The 24406-nt window shown below is 49.8% G+C and overlaps 1 protein-coding gene and 1 long non-coding RNA gene across 3 annotated transcripts in view; one reads left to right on the top strand and one right to left on the bottom strand.

The window, feature by feature from the left end:
• Positions 1-10053, bottom strand: part of LOC140907848 (uncharacterized) — a 120287-nt gene extending 110234 nt beyond the window's left edge. For both annotated transcript variants that reach the window (XR_012157656.2, XR_012157655.1), the window contains exon 1: positions 9812-10053. This is a non-coding gene — a long non-coding RNA (uncharacterized LOC140907848). The remainder of the gene's footprint in view (positions 1-9811) is intronic.
• On the top strand, positions 9660-16533 carry LOC140907845 (uncharacterized). The gene is made up of 2 exons (XM_073334744.2): positions 9660-9991; positions 12854-16533. The coding sequence occupies exon 2, from the start codon at positions 13252-13254 to the stop codon at positions 15244-15246; it is 1995 nt and encodes a 664-aa protein (XP_073190845.1). The 5' UTR covers positions 9660-9991; positions 12854-13251; the 3' UTR covers positions 15247-16533.
• Positions 16534-24406: the final 7873 nt, after the last annotated feature.

The following is a 24406-nucleotide window of genomic DNA, read 5'->3' as shown; positions in this document are numbered from 1 at the left end:
AGCAAATCACAAACTCAGCCGTGAATACGTTAACAAACCACAATACAAAGACTGTAATCTCTTCCAGCTACTTCTCACTGCCTGCACTGTACCACTCTCTGATCTCGGATGCACTCGGCAGAGTAAGCTGCATAATGCCCACTAACCTCCTGATGCGATTACCGGAGGCATTTTTAATAAAACCTCCAGCAACATCTCCCTGAAGAAGGATGGAGATTTCTTTTTTTCGTGTCTGAATTTCATTTTTTTTCATTGCTTAGTTAACGAATTGCTGCAAGAGCTGAGAGCATGGACCATATTTAGCCCCTACCTACACCCAAGCAACCCTACTGGATACTGCTAAGGATCTGTGTTTGTCTGACACACAAGCATAGGAATTGCCAGACTGGATCAGCTAGCCCAGTATCCTGTCTCCAGCACTAGACAGCACCAGAACTTTCAGAAGAAGGTAACAAGAACCCTGCAGCAGGCAGTTAGGGTCAGATTCTCAATGGTACTTAGGCGCCAAACTCCCACTGAAATCAATGGGAGTGAGCTGCCTAAACACCTCTGAGGATGTGGGCCTTATAGAATAACTAGCCCCTAAGGAAAGATTTTCCTAACCCTTATTAGTCTGAGGTTGGCTTATACCCTAAAGCATGGGGGTTACACACACGCACACACACAGCTTGCAGGCTAGATTAAGTGCTGGGTTACACAACCTTCTGCCAGCCCAGCCCAGATGGGAGCTGCAGGGGCGGTGCCTGCAGGCAGAGGCAGTGTGCAGAGCTGCCTGGCCACGCCTCCGCCTAGCAGCTGAGCAAGGGGAATGTCGCCACTTCCAGGGAGCCCCCCAGGTAAGCACCGGCCAGAGCCCGCCTGACCCCATCCCGTGTCCCAACCCCTTGCCCCCTCCCAAACCCAAACTCTCCTGCTGCTGGGGGGGAGGCGCAGAGCCAGGTAGGGAGCCTGCCGGCCCCGCCAACCCCATCCCCCAGGATCAGTGGGAGTCCCGGGTCACGTGCCGCCACCTGTCCCCCACCAGCACCTGGGCCACCCTCCCTCAACATCCATAGGGCCCCCGGGCAGTCCCCCCCCCCACAAGTTTTATTCACGAGTATTTTTAGTAAAAGTCATGGACAGGTCACGGGCTGTGAATTTTTGTTTACTGCCTGTGACCTGTCGGTGACTTTTACTAAAAATACCCATGACTAAAACGTAGCCTTAGCTATGGTTAGAGGCTGGGCAGGGGCTTTCTTTTACACTCTGTTGTTAGCTGCTTTTTCTGGTACCATCTGCCTTACCAGTCCCCTTGGACTGCTGGCTGCTACACTACCTTGCTATTTACTCTCAATTTACACTAATTGCATGTTTCATGCCAAAGCTATGTTTGACCCAGAGGCTTACAGCAGAGTCTCAGTTTATGCCAGGCTGTGTTAGACACCTAGACACTTCAACTGAGATCAGAGTCCCATTGTGCTAGGCGCTGTACAGATGTATAGCAAGAGAGAGTCCCTGCCCCAAAGAGTTTATAATCTAAATAGATGGATAGGAATGGTATAATTATCTTCATTTACAAGGCAGGGACTGTGTCACAGATGCTATAAATTGCCAGACATCCACTGATGTGAATGGAGCTATGGCAATTTACACCACTGAGGATCTGCCCCTAAGTGGTTTGCCCCAGGTCACACAGGAAGTCTGTATGGTAGAAACAGAAACTGAACTCAGATCTCTTCAGTCCCAGGCAAGTACCTGGCCCACAAGACCATCCTGAGAAAGGTTCTCCCAGGATGCCACCTGGAACTGCGTTAACACTGAGCCATCTGACCCACCAGCCTGGGCTCCCTCTGACACTGTGCTGCTGTGACAAGCTGCAGACCCGCTCCCGGTCCTATACTTCGACCAGCATTCACACAGGTAGCGATACAGCCAGCTGTTACATGCAGGTTCTCTGACCAGGCACTGCATGAACCAACAATAGAGAGGCTACAGCCAAGATAACCGCCAGCTACCCAGCCTAGGACTCCAGAGCTGTACCGTCCGGCCCTGGTCAAAACCCCGACCAGTATGAATTTATTATCCAGTTCCCCTCCCCCCAATGTGGAGAGGAAATGCAACAGCCCCTGCCCCTTGAGCTAAGATTTCCCAGCCCTTCACTCCAAACTTACTGGTTCAGATTAAAACATAAAACAAGTTTATTAACTACAAAAAGACATATTTTAAGTGATTATAAGTGATAGCAAACAGATCAAAGCAGATTACCTAGTAAATAAACAAAAACACAATCTAAGCCTAAAATACGAGAAAGACAGGATATGAATTGCAAATTCTCACCCTGGCTGATAATACAGGCCGGCTGGCAGATTCTCAAGGTACAAACTGCATTTGCTTTGCAGCTTGGAAATCCCAGGTTTTTCATACACAAACTAGAAATCGCTTTAGCCTGGCTTCAGCACTTCCCCCAGTTCAGTCTCTCTGGGGGAACCTGTCACAGTGGCACAGCAAGGAGGGTTCAACGCACAGCTTGTTGTTCTGAGTGAAATTTGCACTTCATACACTGGTGGTGATTTTAAGTGAGATTTTAAGTGTGGTGGCTTGAGATCAGTCAAAGAGGTTACCAGTTTGTTGTTTTCTGTTTGTTTGTTTCGGGCAAGGGAATTAGAGACTGCAAAGCAGGAAGATGAGTGAAAGCAGTGAAACAGTTGCGAAATTGGAGCTGTGCAGATTTCAGGCAGAAGAGAAGGGGAAAGAACATACAAAACTTTTGGAATTAAAACAATTACAGAAAAAAGAAAGGTTTCAGAGTAACAGCCGTCTTAGTCTGTATTCGCAAAAAGAAAAGGAGTACTTGTGGCACCTTAGAGACTAACCAATTTATTTGAGCATGAGCTTTCGTGAGCTACAGCTTTGAGCTGTAGCTCACGAAAGCTCATGCTCAAATAAATTGGTTAGTCTCTAAGGTGCCACAAGTACTCCTTTTCTTTTTGAGAAAAAAGAAATGGAAGCAGAAGAGGCCAGGCAAGAATCATAGATTAGGGTTGGAAGAGACCTCAGGAGGTCATCTAGTCCAACCCCCTGCTCAAAGCAGGACCAACATCAACTAAATCATTCCAGCCAGGGCTTTGTCAAGCCAGGCCTTAAAAACCTCTAAGGATGGAGATTCCACCACCTCCATAGGTAACCCATTCCAGTGCTTCACCACCCTCCTAGTGAAATAGTGTTTCCTAATATCCAACCTAAACCTCCCGCACTGCAACTTGAGACCATTGCTCCTTGTTCTGTCATCTGTCACCATTGAGAACAGCCGAGCTCCATCCTCTTTGGAACCCCCCTTCAGGTAGTTGAAGGCTGCTATCAATTCCCCCTTCCCCCCCCCCCCCCCCGCCACTCTTCTCTTCTGCAGACTAAACAAGACCAGTTCCCTCAGCCTCTCCTCTTAAATCATGTGCGCCAGCCCCCTGATCATTTTTGTTGCCATCCGGTGGACTCTCTCCAATTTGTCCACATCCTTTCTGTACTGGGGGGCCCAAAACTGGATGCAATACTCCAGATGTGGCCTCACCAGTGCTGAATAGAGGGGAATAATCACTTCCCTCTCGATCTGCTGGCAATGCTCCTACTAATGCAGCCCAATATGCCGTTAGCCTTCTTGGCAACAAGGGCACACTGCTGAATCATATCCAGCTTCTCATCCACTGTAATCCCCAGGTCCTTTTCTGCAGAACTGTTGCTTAGCCAGTCGGTCCCCAGCCTGTAGCCGTGCATGGTCTGCAGCTTGTCACGGCAGCACAGTGTGAGAGGAAGCCCAGGCTGGTGGGTCAGAGGGCTCAGCAGTACCCCAGTTCCAGGTGGCACTCCAGCGGGAACCTGTCACACATCCTTCTCAATTTGTTATCTTGAGACTACCATGCTCCATCCAGATCAACAGAATCTCCACGATGAGGTGGAGTTAACAGCTACATGCCATTGAAAAGGGTGTGACTAAACCTATTCCAGGTTTCAGTGAAACAGTGTTTTATCTGTATAGGGAACGCTGGGAAAATGGGTGTTGCTATGTGGTACCTTTCACTGCCTCTCCAGAGGGGCCCAGCATTACAACAAAAGTGAAGGACACTAAAAAGTAACAATCCCCAAATTGTGGAAAAAATAAAACTGCTAAAGCAAAGTGGTTATGTAGCAAGATCCATTTGTGAAGAGCTTTCACTGGCATCTAGTGGTGCATTAAGAAGCCAGGATCACAAGCACTGCATCTGGTGGACCAGTGATCACTATCCATGTTCAGTTTGGAGATTAGCATATAGAGTTTTATCCATTGGACCAGAATGCCAACATTGCACAAATAATTATAACAAAGAAGTAACAAACTACCACGGGCCATCCTTTAATCCATCAAGAGCAATCAGTTGCCAATTCCTAATTCTAGGTACCAGCCACTATTATCATTTGTATTGTGGTAACGCCTAATGATACCCATCAGGGATCAGGGTCCCACTATGCCAGGTGCTGTACATACAAATAACACAGTACCCAGTTGCATGGAACTGTGCTTATGGGAAGATAAAGAGAACCCATCTCATTCCACCTGTAAACCCCAAAGTCATGATAACCTCCACCAGGCTGTTCATAGCAAAGCTTACTAAAGTGGAAAATGGGGAAACAATTAAGTCATTTCACTAGGGCTGGGGGAGAACTGCAAGACTCCATGAGAGTGTGGCTGGTGGGACAAAAGTGGCAGGAAAGCTGGAGAGCTGCACGTTCTTTTCCCCCACCATGCCAAAAATTCAATTCCCGCAATGAATAACTCGCCAACACATTCACTGACTTTACGTCAGACCCTCAGCTGGTGGAAATCACTGGCAGCTCTATGGATTTCGATGGAGCTAAGCTGCTTCACACTGGCTGAGGATCTGGCCTTACTTTCTTCTAAATCAGGTTGCCTATTATTCAAATAGGCTGTAAAGGCGGGATAGCTAGTGGGACCCCCAGGGGCCCATGACAGACAGCGGGCAATGGAAGCCGAGCAGTTTAGTGTAAGGCCATATCCTCATTATCTCAGGAGTACTGACTGGCTTCATTTGAAAGTCAAGTTGATGAATAAATTAGGGCGATAGAGGCCAGAAGGGAAACGATCAGCGATGTCTCTTCCTGTCTCCCCAGCTGGAGGCTTCCTCGGTTGTTTTATTCCGTAAGTGTTAGAACAAGTCCTCCTCTGACAGCCCTAGAAACGGATGTGCCTTATCTGGCTACACAACAAATACAGCGTAGTACAAGCAGCCACACATGGCCTCTCCGACGGTCTCAAACCTGACCTGTAGGGACCACCTCTAGCATAGCTCAGTCTCCTTGTCTCATCAGTCCACAGCCAGCGTCAAGAATGCCAACCTAATGTTGATTGCAATATAGCACGTTGTTACCTGTCCACTGACAACTGGACCGAAAGCACCAAACTCATTTTGCGCAGCCCACCAAGCCGCCTCCGGACGGCAAGCCAAGAGTTAAACTGACCCTACCTACTTTTCCAAAGTATTTGTGAGCAGCTAAAACATGATCAGCTTTCCAAGGTGTGGGGGAGTAGCTCCCTTTTATGGACCCCGCCAGCCAGTTATCTATAAAATCCCTCTTAGTAGTTGTTCTCTACTTGCTTTACCTGTAAAGGGTTAAAAGTCTCACTGTGATGCACAGGTAAAAGGAAGTGAGTGGGCAGATGGCCAAAAAAGCCAATGGGAAGGCTAGAACTTTTTAAAATTGAAACAAGACTCCCCTTTTGTCTGTCTGTGGTTGTTCTCAGGGAGAGGCAGACAGGGAGCAGCAATGCTGTAAGAAGCTTGGGGCCAGGTATGAAAAATCATCGGTATCGTACCTAGAAACTGCTCATTGGAAACCCCAGATATGTAAGTAGATCATGAAATGTCTAGAAAGATGCAATTAGGTTTATCCCTTTTTATTTCTTTATGGCTTGTGGAATCCTCTGTGCTAACCCCAAATGCTTTTGGTTTGCTTGTAACCTTTAAGCTAGACCTCAAGAAAGTTATTCTTGATGCTTAATCCTTGTAAGTGTTTGGGTTTTTTTTAATCTAGCAATAGCCTGAGTTTCCAGACGTATTTTCTTTCTTTTTGTTTTTAATAAAATTTACCTTTTTTAAGAACAGGATTGGATTTTTGTGTCCTAAGAGGTTTGTACCCATGTTGTTTAACTAGCTGATGGCAACAGCTGATTTCCTTTGTTTTTCTTTCTCAGCTCTTCCCGGGGCGGGGGGGGGGGGTGAAAGGGCTTGAGGGTACCCCACAGGAGGGAATTCCCAAGTGCGCCTTCCTAGGTTCTCAAAGGGGTTTTGCACTTGGGTGGTGGCAGCATCTACTCATCCAAGGTCTGAGAAAAGCTGTAACCTTGGGAGTTTAATACAAGCCTGGAGTGGCCAGTATTAATTTTTAGAATCCTTGCGGGCCCCCACCTTCTGCACTCAAAGTGCCAGAGTGGGGAATCTTGAAGAGCTAAACTCCGCCAAAGAAGTTTTTTGTAGTCTCTTTGACTGTGTGAAACCACTTCAGTGCAGCATGGTCAGTCTGCAGGTGGAAACGCCATCCTCAAATGTATGGGCATAGTAAGGGGTACTGCTGGTAGACATGTCCTAGCTCCCAGTGGACCCAGGCATAGCGTGCAGAGGGTAAAACACAGCCTGCAATTGCTTTCTCTTTCTGTAACTGTAAACAGAAAAGCTGATCGACAGGAGTAATGGTCTCAAGTTGCAGTGGGGGTTGGATATTAGGAAAAACTTTTTCACTAGGAGGGTGGTGAAGCACTGGAATGGGTTACCTAGGGAGGTGGTGGATTCTCCTTCCTCAGAGGTTTTTAAGGTCAGGCTTGACAAAGCCCAGGCTGGAATGATTTAGTTGGGGATTGGTCCTGCTTTGAGCAGGGGGGGTTGGACTAGATGGCCTCCTGAGGTCCCTTCCAACCCTGATATTCTATGATTCTACGCTGGGGTGAGCCCAGGCAATAAGTAATTTCTATTCACCTATCAAGAAAAATGCAAGTACCAGAAATAGGATGGCCGTGTGCATTTATTTTTTATTAAAGAACCTTTAGTCTGCTCCTTTAAGAAAATGGCACATTCATCACTGACCTAGCTACATCGCACTATTAGGCAGAGTTGCCCATTAGTAGCAGCCGTAATAATAGGGTAGTACCAAGAGGTGGCAACTGAGTTGGGGCCCCTGCTGTACACAGTGCTGTTCAAAATGCACAGTGAAAGCCTGCACATGCCCTGTAGAACTCACAATCTAAAGAGGAGAGCCAGACAAAGGACAGGAGGAGAAACAGAGGCACAAAGGGGGGTGGGGGGAGAAGAGACCCGAGGTTTCCTGACTCTCAGGCTAATGATCTACCCAGCAGACCACACAGCCTCCTTTGTCCTGTGGATGCAGTTGTACTGCTATAAAGGTGTTTATACTGTTCAAGAAGGGGAATAAGCTATACATATATAAAGCACTTTTATACTAGTACAACTGCGTCCACACTAGGGATTGTACTGATATAATTGTATCAGTAATAATCGCATCCCTAATCAAAATAGTTCATAGATACATAGAGTCTAAGGCCAGAAGGGACCACTGTGATCATCAAGTCTGACCTCCTGGATTGCACAGGCCATAGGACTTCCCTGAATCAATTCCTCTTCGAATAAGAGCAGATCTTTCAGAAAAAAAAAATCCAATCTTCATTTCAAAATTGCCAGTGATGGAGAATCCACCACGGCCCTTGATAAATTGTTCCAACAGTTAATTACCCTCACTGGTAAAAAAATTACACCATATTTCTAGTCTGAATTTTCTAGCTTCAACATCCTGCCTCTAGATCTTGTATCCCAGATTAGTTAAAAAAAAAAAAAAAAAAAAAACCCTGTGTATAGGCCAGGCCTGAGATTCAGGAGACCTATAATCTATTCCCATTCTGCTGGATGATCTTGGACAAGTCACTTAATTTCTCTGTGCCTCAGTTTCCCCATCTAGAAGATGGGGAGAATAATGCTTGCTATATTTGTAAAGTGCTTTGAGATCGTGGTTGATGAGGTCCTAAGTGTGGTTATTCTGACCAAAAGTGACATGTGTGTCCATATCCTGAATGTATTTACATATATGGTGTCAATAATAAGTACTTTTGTTAGTTTGTTTGATTTTTGTTTACTTGGTTATCTGCCTTCCAAAATGATTGTTAATCCAAGTGGGAAAGCCGTGTTTAAGAGATTCAGTAGTTCAAGGCCAGTGAGATTTTAGCAAACTCCAATTATCTCCTCCTATTTTCTTCCAATTATTAAATTGATGAATGAATCAATAGCATTCGAGACCTGGTTTTGAGCTGAGAGCGTCAATGTTCCTGACTGATGGATTAAACGGCCACACGCTATGTCTGAGTACCTGCTGCTGGGGACATCGCTTTGTGAACATTACCAGTTCCATTGAGTAAAGACGACATAGTCACAGGGAATAGTCACACTGATTTAGCCTTTCCCATGCATTGGGTAATAAAGCACATAGCACAAAATGGCTTACAGCGGAGTTCCTGTGTGCTTGGGTTCATCTGATCCTTGAGGGCCTGCTCCAGGAAGCGATGAGGAGTTCCGAGCAGTGGTGATTGACCTCAGCTCTCATGGTCGGCATCTCTCATAGACTTTAAAGTCAGAAGGGACCATCAAGATCATCTAGTCTGACCTCCTGCACATGGCAGGCCACAGAACCTCACCCACCAACTCCTGCAATAGACCCAGAACCTCTGGCTGAGTTACTGAAGTCCTCAAATCATGGTTTAAAGATTTCAAGTGACAGAGAATTCACCATTTATACTAATTTAAACTTGTAAGTGACCCGTGCCCCATGCTGCAGAGGAAGGTGAAAAAACCTCAGGGTCTCTGCCAATGTGACCTGGGTGAAAATTCCTTCCTGACCCCAAATATGGGGATCAGTTAGACCCTGAGCATGTGGGCAAGACCCAGCAGCCAGACACCTGGGAAAGAATTCTCTGCAGTAACTCAGAGCCCTCCCCATCTAGTGTCCCATCACCGGCTGTTGGAGATATTTGCTGCTAGCAGTCGCGGATCGGCTACATGCCATTTTAGCCAGTCCCATCATACTATCCTCTCCACAAACTTACCAAGCTCAGTTCAGCCTTGCAGCCAGTGCGGTTTTTTACCCCAATTGCTCCTGTCCGGTAACACCTTGCAGAACCCATCCCCCACAAGCTCCGTGCCTCGGTGTCCTTGTCTGTAAAATCATTCTTTATCTAGCTAATCTGGTCAGTGGAAGGTGCTGACAGGGTCCCCAATATTTCCACACCAATATCTTGGTACTCCCCCTGTAGGCATACAGTGAGCTGCTATTGGGGTGCACAGCTCCCATGCTGTGGATCAGAAGCTATTGAATCCCTCAGGCCATGGCCCCTTCAAGTCCTGGGGGGACACTGAGCACTGGATGACAGCGGCATGTTCTGCAGCATGGTGCGAGGAAGGCGAACACCTTGGGAGGGACTAGCTCCAGGGGCCTGCTCCTCTCCCCGTGCAGCCCAGGGGCGTCGTGCCAGGGCCAGGGGGATTTCTGGGAGAAACTACAATTCCCAGAAGGCTCTGCGAGCCTGGGAACATTCCAAGCGAGCCCGAGTCCCCGCAAAGCTAACGGTGCAGAAGAAAGGACGCCGGGGGGTGGGGGGGGGTGAGATCCCCCCGCCTTCCACCCCGCTCGCGCCGCCCGCCCGTGCCCGGGATCGCAGCCGCGCGGAAACCCAGCCCGGGGCCTGTCCGGCTGCAGAGTCCAGCCTCTCCCCCGGCGCTGCGCTCACCCTTCGCTGCTGGTCTTTGTTTCGTTTCACCCTTCCTCCGGTAGCTCTCAGCGCACCGGGCGCAGACTTCCTCTCGGTCAGCAGCAGCTGCGACTGCAACACAAGTTGCAGCCAAGTCACAAACCATGTTGTCACACGGGCTCCCGGGGAGGAAAATGCCTGCAGGGATGGGCTGCTCAGGTAAGACCCTTTCAGCAAACGGCTCGTGCGGGTATTTCACATCCTAGCCCAAAGGAGGACGCTCCCCGCCTCCCCCCCCCTCCGGGGGAGGGATCAAATTCTGCCCTCAATTCAACCCCAAATCGGTGGGGCGGCAGAGTTGTAACTGAGGGCAGAGTCTGGCCCTCTGTGATCTGGATACTAGAAAAGATCAGTGGGGATTTGTTATTTTGATCTGGTCCAAATTTAGTAAGAAGGGAGCTGCCTGGCATTTGCCAAAACTAAAAGGCAGCTCAAATGTTTCCAAAGAAAGGGACCATCGTGATCGTCTAGTCTGGCCTCCTGCATAACACAGGCCGGAGAATTTCACCTACTGATCCCTGTATGGAGTCCAGTAATGGGTGGGTTGTGCATATCTCTTAACAAGACATCCAGTCTTCAGTTAAAGATTCCAGAGATGGAGAGATTACCGCTGCTAATCCCTTCCCATGTTAATTACCCATACTGGTCAAAATATGCTGTTGAACTTTACTGACACAATTTCCAGCCACGGGATCTTATGCCTTTGTCTGCTAGACTGAAATACCCTCAGGAGGGAATTCTGGGCTATGATCAAGTCACCTCCGTTGCTGGCCCAGATAGAAACGGATCTTTAAGTACACACACCAGAATCAAACCAGGGTTCTGCTTGGAAGAGGGTATTTTCTGTTTGTTTTTTTAATTAAAGCTTTCCAGGTCATTGTCTCTATTATTGTCCTATGTAATACCATATTCAATTCAGTTCATACAGCAGTGCTGCTAATGCAGGGACAAATGGTGTTCTGTTCAGTATCTTCATCAGTGATTTAGATAACGGCATAGAGAGTACACTTATAAAGTTTGTGGTCGATTCCAAGCTGGGAGGGGTTGCAAGTGCTTTGGAGGATAGGATTAAAATTCAAAATGATCTGGACAAACTGGAGAAATGGTCTGAAGTAAACAGGATGAAATTCAATAAGCACAAATGCAAAGCACTCCACTTAGGAAGGAACAATCAGTTGCACACATACGAAATGGGAAATGACTGCCTAGGAAGGAGTACTGTGGAAAGGGATCTGGGGTCATAGTGGATCACAAGCTAAATATGAGTCAACAGTGTAACACTTGCAAAAAAAAAACGTGAACATCCTTCTAGGATGTCTTGTTTACAACACTCCTGCAAATGCATGAGAAGTAATTCTTCCGCTCTACTCCACGCTGATTAGGCCTCAACTGGAGTATTGTGTCCGGTTCTGGGCACCACATTTCAGGAAGGATGTGGATAAATTGGAGAGAGTCCAGAGAAGGGCGACAAAAATGATTAAAGGTCTAGAAAACATGACCTATGAGGGAAGATTGAAAAAATTGGGTTTGTTTAGTCTGGAAAAGAGAAGACTGGGTGGGAACATGATAATAGTTTTCAAATATGTAAAAGGTTGTTAAAAGGAGGAGGAAGAAAAATTGTTTTTCTTAACCTCTGAGGATAGGACAAAAAGTAATGGGCTTAAATTGCAGAAAGGGAGGTTTAGGTTGGACATTAGGAAAAACTTCCTAACTGTCCGGGTGGTTAAGCACTGGAATAAATTGCCTAGGGAGGCTGTGGAATCTCCATCATTGGAGATTTTTAAGAGCAGGTTAGACCAACACCTGGTAGGAGTGGTCTAGATAATACTTAGTCCTGCCACGAGTGCAGGGGACTGGACTAGATGACCTCTCGAGGTCCCTTCCAGTTCTATGGTTCTATGAATCTCATTAATTTCAGCGGGAGCTGAGCTGGTTTACCTGAAGGCGGAATTGCCATCCATGTAACTGAATTAAAAATAGTTCTCTTCTGCATTTTCTGTCTGTTTATCCAGCTAGTTAACCCTTGTGACCCTTGGTATCTGAGCACTGTACATTGGCAACTGCTCCCCCCAATCAGCAGCCCAATATGTGTATCTCGTCTGCACTTTCAGTGCTGTATCCAGATGTTTAGAAATCTCCCATTTTCCCGCTTCCCTGCCTTTAAAGCAGTAGTTACTTTCCTACTTCTTGCTCCCTTAGCCCCCTCCACAACAACACCTGTCCCCTCAGCAACAGCATCCTCAATGTCCTATCCCTGTGGCGACAGCATCCCCCAGCAACCTGTAACCTCAGCAACAGCATCCCCAACTTCCCGTCCCCTTGGTGGCAGCATCCTCCAGTAACCATACCTTCCTCACTTCTGCCTTCAGGCCTCCCTCCTTGTTGGAATTCTAGGAAATGATTTCCTATGTATAAGTGGGCCTGTGGTTCAATGGTCCGAACTTGTCCAATGGGCAGGGCAGAGCACCTAGATTCCACCACTGCCACATTGTGTGACCTTGGCAAGTCACCTAACCTTTCTGTGCCTCAGTTTCCCCATCTGTAATACGGAGGTGATGATACTGCCCTGCCTTTACAAAGTGCTTTGAGATCTGCCAAGGAAAAGTGCCAAGTATTAATATTGCAAATGCTGCCAACTTTGATTTTATCCTAACTTTTGAAAAGGTTAGGAAAATGGAGGCACAGAGAGGCTATCTGAATAATGAGGCAAGTCATAATCATTATTGTGAGGCTTAATTTATTAACATTTGTAAATTGTCTTGAGATCCTGTAATCCTCTGGTGAGTGTGTGTTACACATCCCCCTCAGTGACTGATCCACAGAGGAGAGGAATCTGTTTCAGCTGCACCTCCAAAGCCTTTGCTCTTTAATGTAAGCTGTAGTGGCTCAGGCTTTTAGCTCTGGAGGTTCCTGGTTCAATCCCTGGTGTGTCAGTCAAGATGGCAGCCATCACACAAGCACAAGCAATGTTATCAGTAGCACATGGAATAATATCTGGACTTTCTTTTTGCTTTAATCCAGCATGCTAAACCTCGAAGACTGACTGAGGCATACGATGAGAACAGGAGCCCCACTGCAATGAACAGGGAAAGGGAGTTCTGAATGTCAAGAGAACATCTCTGCTGTTGGGTTGAAAGAAAAAACTCCAGGAGAAAATGCAACCCAAGGAAGAACCAGAGCCATCCAGTTAGCTACACGACCGTCGGCACCACAGTATCTGCGCTGCATGTTGTCAACCTCTCCTCCCGGTCAGCAGAGCAGCCTGGGCCCATCAGCTGCACTTTGACTATTGCATCATTGACTTTTCTATAGCCACCCCTTACCAACCTTCCAGCCATCTCTCCCCATCCCCTCCACCGGCTCCCTAGCAGCTGCCCGGCCTACCAGAGAGAACCCAGCCACAGAAGAATTACATCCACATGCTGACGGGTGTCACCATGAAAGACCCTGCAAAGCGCGTGGCCCAGAAGCCGCATACGTGCCTGGAGTGCGGGAAATCCTTCAGCAAGAAGGGAAATCTGAAGAGACACCAGAGGATCCACACAGCAGAGGAGCTCTACCCCTGCAGTGAGTGTGGGAGGCGCTTCACCACGAGGGGACACCTGACCACCCACCAGAGCATCCACACCGGAGAGAGGCCCTTCCAGTGCGACGAGTGCGGACGGTGCTTCCGGCTGGAGATATGTCTGGCTGCCCACCGGAAGACACACACCAAAGGCGGTCCGTATATCTGTGTCCACTGTGGGAAGAGTCTGAGCACACGCATCTACTTCAGCATCCACATGAGAACCCACAAGGAAAAGCGGCCGTACGCCTGCACCGAGTGTGGGAAGAGCTTTGTGAAGAAGGGGACGCTGACGGCACACAAGGAGATACACAAACGGGATAAGCCTTTCAAGTGCTCCGACTGCAGCCGGTGCTTTGGCCAGAGTGCAACGCTGGTGGCTCACCAGAAAATCCACCTCCGCGGCGGGCCGTTCATATGCACCGAGTGCGGGAAAAGCTTGAGCACCAAGAGGTATTTTAATGTCCACCAGAGGAACCACGCAAAGCAGAGGCTACAGGAAGCCACTGGCCATGTAAATGGCATGCCTCTCCGGGTCATCCAGATTAAAGAGGAACCGGATGTGGCCTTCAAACAAGAGGATAGTTTTAGCCTGGGGAAGAACGTTACAGTACCAGGAGCTCACTCAGAGGACGGACCCCAGGAAGGTACTGACTGTGGAACGCAGTCCAGCCCAAAGATCCTTGTTGGCACTCCGTGGGGAATCCAGACTAAGGAGGAACCAGACACATACCCCGAACACGAGAGAGACAACATTACAGTAGTGCACCAGAACTCTTACATCAAGGAAGAACCACAGACCAACCCTGACTATGACAACCAATTCAATCCAAAGATGCCTCTCTTTCCTCCATGGGGAATCCAGGCTACAAAGGAAGCTGGGGTGGACAACGAACACCAGAGGGATGTCACTATGATCGGCAATCTTGCGGCACGCCAGAAACCCCGCATCAAGGAAGAACCACAGGAGAGCGCAGACCATGGAAGCAACTTCAGTCAAAAGACATCTCTTGGCATCATCCAGAGGATCCAGATTAAAGAGGGAGCCGGGGTGGATGGCGAACATGGGGAAAGCTGCAGCCCAAAGAAAAAACATAGAAAACGCCAGAGAACCAGCAAAGAGGGGACTCCTGGTGCATGTACCGAGAGCCGGGCAAACACAAAATGCAAGAAAAATCCCTTGACGAAGAACAGCCCCAAAGCGGAGAGGATATTTCCGTGTCCCGAGTGTGGGAAAAACTTCAACCAGAAGTCGAATCTTACTAGGCACCGGAAGATCCACACCAGCGAGGGGCCTTATAAGTGCAACGAGTGCGGGGAGAGTTTCCGGATGAACAGGAAGCTTATCAGGCATCAGAGAATCCACATGAGCGAGCCCTTTAAATGCACCGAGTGTGGGAAAAGCTTCACCCAGAGGTCGAACCTCGTGAGGCACCAGCGGATCCACACCAGGGAGGAGCCGTACAAATGTCCCGAATGCGAGAAGACCTTCAATCAGAAGGCCAACCTCTTCAGGCACCAGACGATCCACATCAGGATGGGACCGTGCAAATGCACCAAGTGTGGGAAATGCTTCACTCAGAAGAAAAACCTCATTAGACACCAGACGCTGCACTCCAGGGGCGGGGCTTATAAATGCACGGTGTGTGGGAAACGGTACAGGCTGAAGAAATATCTGAGAAGGCACCAGAAAATCCACATGAGGGAGGGACCCACCGGGCGTGCAAAGCGGGGGGAAAAGCTGGGGGCACCAGGGAGCGTTAGCAACCACCCTCAGATGCACCCAGAACGAAAAGCACTCCCGGCTGTGAAGAGTGAGGAAAGCTTAACATGTGAGGGCAACCTCTAGCCACAGAGCAAAGCCCACAAAGGAAGGTGATAAGCCTGGACCAAATTCTGCAGTCATTACTGGAGCAAAACTCCTGCTGTAAACAGAAGGAGGCAAGGTGGCTGGGATTCAGGAGACCTGTGTCCAGTCCCTGGCTCTGTCACTGGTTTTCTGGGTGACCTTGGGCAATTCAGTTTCCCTCCCCAGGCCTCAGTTTCCCCATCTGTAAAATGGTGTTAAGGATACTGACTTCCTTGGTAAAGAGTGAGATATTATTATTATTAACCAGAGATTTGCTCCACTGAAGAATGCGGAGTTTAGCCCAATCAGCCCCAACTCTTAAACAGGCTGAATGTATCCAGGTGCAAAGCACTGATTTCAATTGTAGCATTTTGCTTCTGGAAAAGAAGTGGGGAATGTATCTGCTGAGCCCGGCTCTGAGAAATGGGCATCACCCACATAGTTCTAACATGAACATCGCTCCCATCGATAGCAGGGCTCAGCTCTGGGACTGAGACTCGGGATGAAATGCAGCAGACATAAAGGCCGGCACTTTCAAACCGGGGCGGGGGGCCAAGATTAGACTGCAGAATGAAAGATGTTTTAGGCCGGGCACCTAACATGGAGATACTCGAACTCAGTGGCCGCTTTTGAAAATTTGTCTGGCAGCGAGCAAAGGCTGCTCTCCCGGTACAGCTACGCTGCAGCTGGACGTGTGCTTTCCAGCTTGGGTAGACGTACACACACGAGCCTTGAGAGAGTAGGAGTCCTCTGCCATCGAGGAGAGCAGCCAGCAACTCCATGGAACGCACAGTTCTCTTCATGCCAGAGTAAACACTACCGGGCAATCCCTGCAGGTACCAGTACCAACCGGGTCCTTCCTAGTTCCAAGACAAGGCCTGGCTGAAAGTTACTACCTGAGCGGGGACAGGTGATCACAGTGAGCTGGGGGGTGGGGAGAAAAAGAGTCACAGGAGTTTGACACACCAGCCACATAATGTAATGAGAGACTAAAGCAGAGGTGGGCAAACTACTGCCCGCGGGCCACACCCGGCCCGCAGGACCCTCCTGCCCGCGGGACCCTCCTGCCTGGCCCCTGAGCTCCTGGCCGGGGAGGCTAGTCCCCAGCCCCTCCCCCGCTGTCCCCCCTCCCCCACAGCCTCACCTCGCCAGCGACGCAATGCTCTGGGTGGCGGGGCGAGCTCCTGGGGCAGCATAGCTGCAGAGCCTGGCCTGCCCCGTGCTCTGTTCTGCGCGGTGGCGGCATGGCCCGGCTCCGCCAGGCACTGGTGCTCCAGACAGCACGGTAAGGGGGCAGGGGAGTTCAGGGGGGTAGAGGGGGTGTGGGCAGGGGTTGGGGTGGTCAGAGGGCGGGGAACAGGGGGGTTAATTGGGGGTAGGGGTCCTGGGGGAGGCAGTCAGGAAGGAGCGGGGGTTGGATGGAGCGGCAGGGGGCAGTCAGGGGACAGGGAGAAGTGGGGGGTTGAGTGGGGGCAGGGGTCCCGGGGGAGGCAGTCAGGAAGGAGTGGGAGGGGTTGGACGGGTTGGCAGGGGGCAGTCAGGGGCAGGGATTCTGGGGGTGGTAAGGGAGAAGGGCTGGTTGGATAGGGCAGGAGTCCCGGGGGGGCAGTCAGGAATGAGAGGAGGGGTTGGATGGGGCGGCAGGAGTCCGGGGGTGGTCAGGGGACAGGGAGCAGGGAGTGTGGATGGAGTAGAAGTCCCAGGGGGACTGTCAGGGAACGGGGGGGTTGGATGGGGCAGGAGTCCGGGGGGGGAGGCAGATAGGAGGTGGGGGCTGGGCCACGACCCCCTTCCCTAACCAGCCCTCCATACAATTTCCAAAACCCGATGCGGCCCTCAGGCCAAAAAGTTTGCCCGCCCCTGGACTAAAGGCTCACCTACACTTGAAACGCTACAGTTCTCCCATCGGCATAAGTGATCCATCTCCCCGAGAGGTGGTAGCTAGGTCAACGGGAGGTAGTGCTGTCTACACCAGGGGTTAGGGCAGCATAACTACGTTGCTCCGGGGGGGGTGTTTCACACCCCTGAATGATGTAGCTGGATCAACCTAATCTTTTGCTGTAGACCGGGGTGGAGCTAGCATGCTAAAAAGAGCAGCATAGCCACAACGACGTGTATCTCGGAGAGCGTTGTGCTCTGGTGGTTAGTCCATGCCGCTGGCCACATCCTAAAAATATTGCTTTAGCTCAATGAGAGCTAGCCCATGTACACCACCCTGAGCTGGAATGACACCTTCGCTTCAGTGTAGACGTCCCCTCGGCCATATCCAGGCGAAGCAGTTGCCTGGATATAAGCGAGAGCAGTCGTCTCGGTCTAGCATCTTGCTGTATCCGTGACTAGAGGAAACAAAGATGCTCCAGAAGCATCAATAGCTTCAGCAGCCCAGGATAGGTGCTCTTTCGTGCTATCTATTTTTTCCCGTGAACATGACTCTGGAGGTCACTACAGGATTTCCTGGGCATTATTTAGGGATTAAAGAAAGAAGCAATCAAAATCCTTGGGACAGGCTGCACCGCTTGTGGACTGGGTCCTCTATGGACTAGAAGAACAGAAACCCTTTATCCTTTAGATAGGTCCGGTTGTGCTTGTGCGGTGAGAGCTGCGAAGTGGCTTGGGGGCAAGTGACAAAGCTCACCACTCTTTCTTGCTCTCTACTACTTCATTATAATGGAGTGTATTCCTCAGACTATGGGATCTTTAATGTGGTGGGTTGGCTGGCAGGGGGCACCACTGGGGCTTGAAGAACATTGGCAGACCAGAGCTCTGGAGGGAGCCCGAGACCACCACAGCCAGACTCTGCGCCCAACCACCCAATGTGACTGAAGTGAACGCAGCAGCTGAGGGATGTGCACTAAGGATCACTGTGTAGCTGGAATACTTAGAGGAGTAGAGTCAAGTCAAGTAGTGGTCAGTTATTAGGCATTAGTTCTACATCTTGATTTTGTATATGAGAAGGAAGCTTCTCCCTCATCTCATCCCCCAAGAGAGGTTGCACCCAATGGGTTTTAATTTACCCCTATGGCATAGGTGTTGCAGGAGCCATTGAGCCGAAGGGGTGGGACTCATGTTTGGGCAGCAAGGCAGGTGGCTGGAGAGGAAAGGACAATTTTAATCTCTGTCTGGGGTCTCCATAGGAACCACACTAGAGGAGCTGGCCGAGGAGATAAGCTGAATCAGTCCATCTCCTGGATGGTAGTGCCCAGTCCCCTGGGACTTGATCCATGCCAGGTAGACTATCAACCTCCAAGGGCATGGAGATTGCGTTGCACTAGAAGAATACGGTGGAACGTAGGCAATGAATCTAGGACAATATACTAGGCCTCCCTCAGTGGGGAATATACCAGAGCTCCTCACTTGAGGGCTCAAGTGTGTAATCAAGAGAAGAATTATTTATCCCCCCATTCTTTGGATGTAATCGTTTTCTTCTCCTTAGACTAGTTTTGTGGCCTAGAGATTTACCCCAGAGGAAGCAGCTATGTTTGAGGATTTTGTTTTGTGTGTTGATACTTCCTTTACGAAGATATCTAGAACAATAAGCTGCCCTCAATCGATCTACTGCGCTTTCCCAGGCATCACTGGGCATTGCACCATGGACCGAGGGCGGCAGCCGGACCTCAGCTCGTGGGGGAAGCCAGTACTGACAGGTTATACGGTCTCCTCAATAAAGTAAGTATTTTAAAAAAACAAACAAAAATCAAGCCTCCATTCCCCTTTGTATCACTGGTCCCTAATTGCAGAATTGGACTGCCCCATACCCACAGCACACTGGGTCATGAATATTTGAGTGAAATGGATTTCTGATGTCAATGATACATTGCCCTGCATTGTTCTTCATGTATACTGCAATGCTTTGTGATAGCCTATGTTATATAGGACTTGTCCATTGCAGAGCTATAGATCTGGGGGAATTCTGTGCTATAAAAGAGTATTACGCACCTTGGAAAATGCATCATTTGATTGTGCTGACATTTCCACAGCCTGGCTCAGCAACCAGTGGACAGGACAAAACTTGACAGAGAACAAGGGGGACTTACGGGAGCGCTGCTACTGTGGCCTAGCTAATGGCTAAAGCATTGGGCTAGGACTCAGCCAATATAGGTTCTATTCCCAACTCTGCTTGGAGAACTTGGGCAAGTCATGTCACTGCTCTGTGGCTCAGTTTTCCCCTTCTGTAAAATGGGGATAAATGTGTAAAGCACTTAGCTCTGCTCTTATATAGCACTTTTCACTACTAGATCTCTAAGTATTATTATTGGTACTTCCCCAAGACCTCATGGAGGCCTCTCTGTGGATATATCATGGAGACTGAGCTCCCGTGGGAGGGTGTAGAATCAAGGGCCAGTGCTCACTGTGGTATTGCACTCATCTGGAGCCCTTGGACAGCTAGGCCAAGGGGATATCCCATCAGGCAGCATTAAACGCCCACAGAGCACCCTTGCTGGTAGCAGGCCCCCTGCCAAGGGGAGTAAGGTCCGAGGGAGTCAGGACCCAGCACTGACCTACCTGGCAGTTCCATGGACTGGGCATCTCCAGGATCTGCCAGGGTGGGTGATCCCATTCCCTGTCCACTCTGTGCCTTCTCCAGGGATTGCTTCCTGGGTCCTGCAGCCGGGCAGCCTCAGAGCCCCTCTCCCAGCAGAGACACACACGGTGGCTGCTGCTGGCACTGTCCGCTTGCCCCATTGTATTCTGACCTCCTGCCCTTGAGCTTTATGGGCTGCAGGCCCTCAGGGAGGCTTGGCTGGTTTGTCAGGGGAAAAGTCACAACACTGCTGGGAACACAAATGCAAAAAGTCACATCACTTTTTAGCAAAATAGCCTTCATTCCGCAATAAAGCCAGTTTACTCAAATCCAGCTCACTCTCCCCTCCCCTCCAGCACTGAAGCCAGACAAAGGCAAATGCACAGCGCAGCGAGCGAGAAGAGGCCATTTGTCTGATGCTGCTCTCAGGGTCAAAGGGGGGCGAGGGGGCTGATGCTGCTGAAGTCAGGGGCAGGGGTAAGGAGGAGGAGAAGAATCAAGCCAGCTGACTTTTAAAAATAAACCTCTCGGAGTCCCATGTTTGGCCACGTTACCTCATGACTGTGCTGCCTTATTGTCAGCCCCGCAGCACAGTCATAGTGCCCCTCAGTTTCAATTGGCTGCTTGGCCCTTGAATCAATGATACCAATGGGCCTAAGGGATAGGATACAAGCATCTGGAAAGGAAGCCGACCATGGCAGCAGCATTTGGGGGGGGGGGGGAGCTGGATGGAGGAGAGCTGTCTAGTACCTTTCATCTCTGGGGAAACTCTACGGGTTTCAAATGCTCTGGACACCAAGCAGCATTAACATACGCTCCCCTCGCTGCTGGAAGCTCTGACACACAGGATGCCACATAAGGAAGGAGGGGAAATTTAGGCCAAGGACACCAGGGCAAACATCTGCTCTTACAGCCAGTGCCCTGGGATGCTTACTGCCCACATGGAGCATGGATGGTTCCATAAGGTCTGATCCAAAAGAGCCAGGCCCAGTGGACTGCATGGAACTCGACTCCTGAAGGCTGGAATTGATCCTACCATGTCCAGTGGCTCACGAGTCGCTCCAGTGAAGTCAGTAGGTCTGCACGAGTGCTTAAGTTGTGCCAGGGCTGAGCCACGGCCCCTCTGGGCTTGGCAGTTCGTAGCCCCGGCCCTTCTGGGCTTGGCATGTCAGTTATGAAAGCAAAACGTTTGCTTGAGTCCCGGCACCTCTCCCATTTCAAATTAAGCACTGGTCACGAAAGTTGGGTGAGTGGAGAATTCGGCACTAGAGTTGCAGTATCAGTTGCTGCGGCTGCTAAAACGTCTCCTCCAGTTTACTGCCGGTGAAGGGAAGGTGCCACAGGTTTACTAGTCTGCACAGGGTCACGTTAGTCCCATTGAACATTTTACTGAACAGGATCACAAGAAAAAAAAACTCCTTTCCCACATGTAGGAACCATTAAATTAACAAAGGACAAGGCTAAGGGCACACTGATCTCCCCCCATGCAGCCGGCTAGACGGCATTCATTGGTTTGTTTCTGAACAGCAGTAATCTCAAGCCATGCAATCTTTTGATGGAAAGACTACATCTCCCAGCAGGGCATTGCACAAAGCAATTTCTTACTCCCCATCTCCCCTCCCTCTTCCCAGCCAGCTTTTGTCTCTCTGACCTCTATTTCGCTCCCTCCCCCTATAGTGTCTACTACACCACTGAAGCAGCCTTTCCCTGGGTCCACAGAGCAGGCCATAGGAGACAAGGGGACGGAAGAAGAATAGTAAGACCCAGAGATCTGGATTTCGTTATCTGTCAAGTGTCAGCTGAGTAGCCAAGCTTTCCTCTGGTTAATACTAAAGGGAAGAGAAATATGCTTGCAGTGGTATTTGCTTGGGTAAGACATTTTCCATTCAGCTTCCTGTGTGTTTGCAGCTTCTGGCTAACAGACACGGGAGGGTGAACACAGAAAGCATCCTCTGTCAGGAAAATAACTTCTGTGTTTTAAGTTAAGGAATGATCTCGTTCCACATCTACTGGGATTTTCTTTCACGTTGACATCGCCATAAGAAAGTTACCAGGGCATGTGGTTAGGCTAGGAAGAGCATCTCTAGAAATACCTGAATGATCTGTGCTCAGCTTTGGGAGGATTTGTCAACTAAAAATTGTGCTGAGCTGAGCTGACGCGGCAAGTTCATTTTGCTGCTTTGCAAACGGGAGAGGACACAAACAACACCGAAGACAGTTTATTCCAAATGAACCCTTGCAGAACTGGCTTGTACTAACACAAGCTGCTTCTATGCCTTAAAACTACAGCTGTGTTGGACAGTTAGATACTCCCGTCAATGTGTCACTGGACATGTATGCACAGTCCAGGCTCTTAATCCTGGTTGTAGCAAACGGTTCAATAGTTTCTGTTACCTGGGTGGATCTTATACAGTTGAGTCTTTCAGATTTCAGCATGCTCCTGCATGTCAGGTTCCCAGAAGAACCTGGGTGACCAGATGTAAGTGTAGCTCCAAGCGTATCCAACTCTAAAGCTGTACTTTGGATGTGCCATGCCGCTAGTTTTCAGCTCATCTTTATGTCTCCTTTATTGGTTCATAAATTACAAAGCCATGCTGATGATCTAGTCTGCCACATGTGTGACAGGGGAGTGCTCGCTTACCATTCTGGCGCCTCCTAGTGACCCATCTGGGGATTAGCTACCACAGGGTCTGATGCCCCGTCCTGATGATCCTCAGCCCATCGTCCCACTCGCTCGCTCCGGGCCTCTCTCTCGCTCACGGAGCTGCGGCGTTTTCCCTTTCACAGCTTAGCCCTTCTGCCAAGTAACACTGAAGTTCCCCCCCTTCTGGGGTGTTATCAAAGTCTCCTTCCAAACTGTCCCCGGCAGTCCCCAAATAGGCTGCCCCCAGCGTGCCACTCCTGCAGTGGCTGGTAGGGGAACCCGGGCCCGCCCTCTGCACTGGGTTCCAATCCAGGAACCCTCGACCTAGCAGTTCAGGGTTTTATTCCCTCAGCCCACACTGCTCCTTCCCTGGACGGCTTCCTACACTGCCTATTCTAGGCTCCTACTTTCCCCCAGAGTATCAGGGAGTGCAACTACAGGCCTTCTCTGCTGCCAACGCCCCGGCTTTACAGATAGAGCCCTGCGCGGATATAAAAACGTGTATTTGCATAAATTGTCCGCGGATATCTACTTACCATGGCCAGGCTGAGGCTCTGAGGCGTCCTGCACCGGAGCCCGATCAGGGAGAGCTGTGGGGACCCCGCGCAGAGTTGTGGACCCTCCACCTGCCCTCAGCCAGGCAGGGAGCCTGGGGGACGGGGACATGGCCAGGGGCTGCCCTCAGCCCTCTCCTGCACTGCGGGCAGATGGAGGGTCCGCTGCGGTTCCCCACGGCTCGGCTCCATGCTGGCCTAGCCAGGGCGGGGGTGTGACCTGTTGAGCTTTCCGGGGGTCTGCTCGGACCCTCCACCCAGGGCAGGTGGAGGGGCCTAGGCTCTCCACAGCTGCCAGCGTGGCTCTCCAGCTCCAGCCGGGGGCGGTGGGGAGAGGAGAGCAGCTGAGAGCTGCAGCCCGGCCACGGTAAGAGCCGGGTTGGTAGCTCTGGGGAGCCACAGCGGACCCTCCACCTGCCCTGGGCAGGAGTCCCAAGCACACCCCAGCCCTTGTCCCTGCCCCCCAGACCTTCCACCCAGGACAGGTGGAGGGTCTGCACCATGGTTCCTCACAGCTGCCTGCCTGGTTCTTATCCGCCAAAATGGTACATGGATAGACAGATTTGCAGAGCTTGGATTTACAGATCTCGATTTATGGATGCCCTGCCTGGTTCTGCCCAGGTGAGCTTCATCCCCAATTAAGCCTCATTGTGTTCCAGCTCCCCACTGGGTGCAGCCTATGGCTAATTGGCCTCTCTTGCCTATATTAACCCCTCCAGGGTCGGTGTGGGGCGCGTGCCCCATCACAACATGCCATAGAATGTCACCCTGTGGTCCCTGCATCTAGCCCAACTCGTGAGTGAACTAGAGTGTATCTTTTAGAAAGACATCCATCCAATCTTGATTTATAGACTCCAAGTGAGAGTGACATTACTGCAGCCCTTGGTCCAATGGTTAATTACCCGCCCTGAGAAAAAATTTCATCTTATTTTCCAGTTGGTTAAAGCATTGGAGTAAAACGTATTACAACTCACTGCCGGAATGAAGTCCACGTGCAATCCGACTTTAGAATTTTGGAGGCAGGGCCTTTAATATGAATGCATTAAGCTCTAACGGGCAGGGAATTATTAGGCCCATTTTCCATATGGATAATAAATTGAGCCATAGAGAGAGGGGACGAAACACATCTATACTCAAACAACTAGTCAGCGTGGTAGAATTGGAACTGCAGTCTTGGTTCATCTCTCTTAGTTCCTTCCTCTAGCCATCAGCCAGACAAACACGCTCTGCCTTGAGCAGTATTTATACAGAGCATCTGAAGGTGTGATGGTTGCATAATTCACCCCCCAGGTATTTATCTGCACCCAGCTTTTGTCCTTTCCTTAACTTTACTTCTTTCATATTTATTTTTTGGTGAAGGTATTTAGATGCCTGCATTTTTCTAAGAGGATGAGGACTGATTTTCTTGGAAAATCCCAGACTAAATATAGAACCCAGCAC

Source organism: Lepidochelys kempii, chromosome 2 (assembly GCF_965140285.1).
Source record: "Lepidochelys kempii isolate rLepKem1 chromosome 2, rLepKem1.hap1, whole genome shotgun sequence".
Classification (NCBI taxonomy): Eukaryota; Metazoa; Chordata; order Testudines; family Cheloniidae; genus Lepidochelys; species Lepidochelys kempii.
Note: the sequence above shows the minus strand (reverse complement) of the source record. Positions and strands in the feature narration are given on the sequence as shown.